Here is a 6,068-nt window from a genome sequence, read left to right as displayed (position 1 = left end):
AATATTAACTTATATGTGTGAAAATGAAAATTGGAAGGCCAAAGCTTCTCTCTCAATGAACCTAGCTCCGCCGGTTGTCATGCCACACTTGGATATTATTAAGTTTATAAATTTCTCCTTTTTTAAAAGTTCATCTATACTCAATATGAAAACCGACCCCACACTTGCATTTCTCACGGATATAAAATAATTATGTGCATGAATGAATGGTTTAATTTATTTTAAATGTTAATATTTTAAATATTTTCTAGAGATTTTTAAAAATAAAGAACCATTTATCTAAATACAAATAGGTCAATTATGCTCTAGAATCCACTATAATTATTAAATAGAAAAATATGTGTTGAAAAGAGTCTCTAATTATTAAAATTTTACACAGATTTGGCACGAACAAGGAGACCCCTCCCTACTAAAAAGGAATAAAGAGATTTTCTTTCAAAGTAAGGAATATCACAACATATATAGTGATACTGATAAAAATAAGTGTTTTAATTTTGACATAAGTTATTTTAATTTTTTTTTTACAAGTTGTTTTAAATTATTAAATTTTATTTCACTTTATATCAAAATCAATTCTAATAACTTCAAATTAAATTGAGGATCTCACCATTTAAAAATTGGTTCTGGCTCTAAAGTCTAAACCAAACAAGCAAGCACATAATATATAGTTTGGTCAACTTTGGTATCAGCTTGGTGTTAATGATTAAAGTAGTAATCAAACATCATTATGTTTTTTATGAAGCTTTTTTTGGTGAGGCCTTCTTGACCTTCTATTAGAGCATTTATGATTTCTTTCAATAATATTATTATATCAAAGCAGAAATGGTCCATATATATCATTCTAATATTGGTGTGGTCCTAATAATTTAATGACCAAGTAGATTTTGCTTAACTCATCGTTTTCTCAATTCTCAATTAGAAAACTTTAATCCAACCAAATGAATCAGGTTAACAACAGTTAATCTCCTAACGTTAAGAAGGAAAAGAAGATTCAGCCTATGACCTGTCATATAGATATGTTGAATATTAATTAACAAATAGTACACAAAGTTCACAATATGTGCATAATGTGCATGCAATGCTACTAGACATATTTTCTCTGCACCAAGTTCCTTAGTTCAATACGATTCCATTTGAGTTAACAAAGAAAAGAAAAATGTTATTGTGTATACAGCATCAAAAGAAAGATTGAACTTTGAAGGCGCAAATCAATAAAACTCAAAAGAAACTTGTGCCATTATTAGCCTTATGAGGCTTTACTTGCATTTGCATAAACATGATCAACAAAATAGAATAAGTAAAAAGCTTAATTAGTAGATTACAAAAGTTTGTATAATTAATTCTAGACCTAAACATATCTCAGTGGCCGCCAACTGCCAGGACCCCCAGCCAGAGCCTCCAGAGCAACCGGTTTCATAATACAATACCCATTTTTAGAGCAGCAACCATTTTTGGAGTTGTTGTGTCTTCTGATGTTATGATATCCCTGCTGTTGCATCTCCATTGCTAGCAGTTTTCTCTCCAAGTCACGCCTCTCAAATTTCCTCCTCGTACTATGTCTCTTAACAACTTCATTTAACTTCTCTTTGTTGTCGTAAGTTTTTTTGCTTACCGGCACCGGCATGGCTTCCAAACCCATGAGTTTTGCCACAACCCCTGGTTTACGCCACACCACACTTTCCCCAGCCAGTGTTGCGGGTAAACAGCACATACCCTTATGATCAAAATCATTGTCTCCTGCAAAACTTGTCTCACTACAAACCGATCTTCTTCCCTCCATGTTCCCGAAAGAAGAGCGGTACATGGCATCCCTTCCATCAAGAGAAAACCGCGGATACTGATTCAAGGCATTCCTCGCAGATCTCAATATGTCAGAGTTGTTCACGCATGACATCCTACCCCTCATTCCACCATACTCACTAAGCTTAGCTTTTCTAGACATCTCTTCCTCCAACTCTAGTTGCAGTATTAGATCTTCCAGGGTTGGTGAGTTTTGCTTTGTGAAGGGAGAGCTGGAGCTTACCTTGCTGGTTAAGTCACCTTGGCTGTGACTATTTTGTTGGTTGAGAGTGGAGGTTGAGCCATTGTTGTTGCAGAAGGTTTTGATGCCTTTCTTCATCTTGGCTCCCAGGGAGTTCTTGAGGAGAAAGAAGGGCATGTCCTTCATGAGTGTGTGGCGTGTGCATGTGCATGTGCATGAATCTGAGGATGGGGTTTGGAGTTTTCTTTAGTATAGAGCGGAGAGTGGAAGAGAAACGCATTGAAACGTGAATGGAGTGAATGGGAGCGGTGTGGTATGGCAGTGAATGGAGCATTTTAGTCAAGTGAAATTAGATGAGACTTAATGGCTGTCACGTGATGGGTGAGGAAGGGTTTCACAAGGATTTCATTTCCTTCTGCAAAGTTGTTTGAATGTTTATGGGAGAGTGAGTAAAAGCACACCTAATGACCTTCAACTCAGCATTTTGCACTTTAAATTAGTTGAGAGAAATGAAGATCATTTATTGAAGTCGCGGTGGTGGTGGTGGTGGAATGCATCAAAATTATTTTAGCATTTTAAGTCTTTGGTATGCTAAAGTTGGTATATTAGGTATACTACCTAGGAATAGTTACTACTCTGGAAATTCTTGTAAGGAAAACCAGCAAATCATAATTTTGTCAAACATGTTTTCTGGAGGGGCCTTTTGTGATCCAATAAATTAGTATTATAATTTGATAATATTACAAATTACAAAAGATTGCAAAGTTTTCATGATGTGAAATAAAAGAAAAAAAGTTATCTTGAATTTAATTTATACGTAATATTAATTAATTTATTTAGCAATTTAAAATACGTATGGGGTAGTTTTAGATTTTATTATAAAACTAGTTTTAAATTTGTGATTACGCGTGTTTGTTAAAAAAGATTTAGAGATCAGGAAAAAAAATAATAAATATTCTTAAGTTTATCATTAAGTTTTGAATAAAATCATCTTGAAAAATAATTTATAGATTTAGAAAGTTAATATATTTATAAAAATAAAAATAGTATACTTTGTAAAAATACAAATAATAAAATGTGTGCAAAAATAGAGTAAACTCTCTAAAAATATAAATGATATGCAAAAATATGTAGAGTGGGCTCACTCAAAATATAAATCAATGTATAAAGAGACTAATGTAATGTGTATGACTAAATTTGTCTAATCAATGCATTGACAAATTTGTTCAATGTGTGTTGTTAGATTTGTCTACTCAGTATATGGAAACACTCGTCTAATTAGTATATCGACAAACTTGCCTAACGTATACTGCAAGACTTACCTATCATAGAATGGATAGAGTCATATAATGTGTATTAATAGATTCATCTAATATATGTATAAACAGATTCATCTGACATGTATTGTTAGAGTGGTCTAATCGATGTATGGACAAACTTGTCTAGTGTGTTTCAAGACTCGTCTAATGTGTATTCTTAGATCTGTCTAATCACCGTATGGAATGACTCATTTTTATTGTACTCATCTAATTAATGTATATGAACAGACTTATTTAATGTGTATTAGTAGACTCATCTAATTTGTGTGTGAAAAGACTTGTCTAATATATATTGCTAAAGTTGTCTAATCAATATATGAATTATTAGTCTAATGTTTATTGTTAGACTCATTTAATCGATACATCGACAAACTTCTCTAATAATTTTTGTTATACTCAAATAATCAATGTATCATATGACTTTTCTAATATTTTTTGTTATATTTGTCTAATTATTGTACGAATAATTTTGTTTATTCTTTCTTTTGTTATAATATTCTAACTAGTATATAAAGAGACTCGTATGATGTCTATTCTTCTAAAATATTATAATATTTTCATAGTGTAAAATAAAAGCAAAAGGTTATCTTGAATTTAATTAATACTAAATTTTAATTAATTTATTTAGGAATTTAAAATACGAATTGGGTAGTTTTAGATTCTATTCTAAGATGTAAGAATTAAGTAAGGGGTGCGAGTAATAATTATAAGTGGTGTAGACGGTAAATAACTTGAGCTTTATTTTGGGTCTATTGGGTTGCTGCGGAAAATAAAACAAGAGGGGATGGTGAACAAAGTGGACGAAGAGAGTATGGATAGAAAACAGAAATTCTTCTTCCATATTAGAAAAATTAGAATCTTCAAAATCTCTTCTTGCAGCTCTTCTTCCTCTATTTCCAATTAATATGTACATAAATTCCCTTATCTTTTCTTTGAGAAATTATCATCTACAAAATAGCAAAGAAATAATGTAAAAGATCAAATTGAGATAGCTTGAGGCAAGCTAATTCTTATCTCAATTCTCCAGATAGGTATAATGCATATGTAAGATTTTCAGTGAAAGCAAATTCATTTTACTTTTACATTTTATTTGGATAAGAGACTTTAATAATTCTAAGAAATTAAAATGTACAATATTTGAATTATTTATAATTAGTTTTTTATTTTATTTTACAATATTTTGTGTGGATAAAATAATTAAAATATATTATATTTAATTTTTCTTATTAGAATAAGGTTATTAAATTTATTTTTTAATAAAATTTCATTTCAAAAATATGTATTTTAAAATTAAAATTTACAAAAAATATTACTTAAATTTAAATATTCAAATAAAATTTATTAATTTAATTTTTTTAATGTGTATAAAGAGTGTGTGTGACTAATTGTAAAATTCTAATTTTCTTATTTTGTGAATTTTAAATTTTATTATTTTAGTTATTTGAAATATTTTTCTAAAATTCTTTTTTTTTATTTCTTCGTCCAAATAACTTATTTTATTTAAAAAAATATAAATTCATCAAATAAATAAATTATTTTCTTAAATTGTCTCTTGAAAAATACTAAGTTTGACTATATTTTTTTGGTGATTAAGATTCTAATCTTGCAATGTTGAAAGAAGGTTTTTATGGATTTTTTTGCTTTATCCTTTTTTTCAATCTTTAAATTCCTTACTGTACATTAACATTTCATTTTAATAGAGTAATTATATTAAAATAAAACATCACAGATTTAATAAATAAAAAACAAATAATCCATGAACCAGAGTATTATATTATTGTTATCCCAAAAGAGTTGTTAAAATAAACAAAGCTAGATATATGGAGAAAAAAATTATAAAATAGTAAAAGAGAGCTATATTTTTCAAAAGATGAAAACTAAACAGATTTCTAAAGTTGTATGACTAAACAATTGTATCCTCATCTCCATCGTGAAATGTCTCCAAACTTATATCTTCATTTCCTCACATCATTTAGGTGATCATTACAAAAGAAAAAACAAACAATAACAAAAACCACAAAACAACACGAGGGTAAGCTAATAAGCAGAGAAAAATCTCATGTTATCAACATTCATAAAAGGCCAAGCATTTATGAAGAGATATATTAAACGATCAAAGATAAAACTAAACTTAATTATCTGGAAACATGCATCAGATCCTGAAAAGTTTTGCACTTATGGTGGCATTTACTACTTTGTAGAGTCATTGACAATGAATCTCATCTTAATACACACAAGGTTAATCCCTTTTCATATTAGGTCAAGGTAAAGTCCCTAGATTATGACCTTCTGCTACTCTCACCCCTCACCCCATATCTCATCCCCCTTTAAATGTGTCTGGATGGATATTAGTACATCAATGCATACACTAAAGAGTACATGTTTAATCCACCTTGGATTAGAGCACACCATCCTCATACAAATTACATACTCATAGGATTACAATACTAACATCCATTATCATCAACATATTCAATAAACTTACAAATCTCACAAAATTAAAAATGCTGAGAAACTTTGTTAGTCTCCCTCAGCGAAAACATTCACTTATCCAACAAGTAGTACTTGAAGGATCACTCGCTCAACAACTAGAGGTCTCACTCAATGACTCTAACACTGGAACAATTTTCGCAACAAATCCCCAAACAAGTCCAATATGCACCCAACTAGAACACCACTAAAGCTCTTAGGAATTTATGTGCCAAAATTTGTCCAAGGATATTTCACTTACCCAGCTGCTAAAACTCTCTGGAATTCGGTCTTATTTT

At 30.1% G+C, this 6,068-nt stretch overlaps 1 protein-coding gene across 1 annotated transcript; it reads right to left on the bottom strand.

Moving 5' to 3' along the window:
- Positions 1-1,212: 1,212 nt before the first annotated feature.
- Positions 1,213-2,426, bottom strand: LOC114179590 (uncharacterized). The gene has a single exon (XM_028065987.2). It carries the CDS (start codon positions 2,165-2,167, stop codon positions 1,349-1,351), a length of 819 nt encoding a protein of 272 aa, XP_027921788.2. The 5' UTR covers positions 2,168-2,426; the 3' UTR covers positions 1,213-1,348.
- Positions 2,427-6,068: the final 3,642 nt, after the last annotated feature.

The sequence above is a fragment of the Vigna unguiculata genome, chromosome 3, assembly GCF_037176805.1.
Source record: "Vigna unguiculata cultivar grain cowpea cultivar isolate G323 ecotype 2 chromosome 3, ASM3717680v1, whole genome shotgun sequence".
Taxonomy (NCBI): Eukaryota; Viridiplantae; Streptophyta; class Magnoliopsida; order Fabales; family Fabaceae; genus Vigna; species Vigna unguiculata.
Note: the sequence above shows the minus strand (reverse complement) of the source record. Positions and strands in the feature narration are given on the sequence as shown.

What these genes read in the sequence shown, in the direction of transcription:
- LOC114179590 (XM_028065987.2), bottom strand. Translation starts at nt 2,167, where the DNA reads ATGAAGGACATGCCCTTCTTTCTCCTCAAGAACTCCCTGGGAGCCAAG.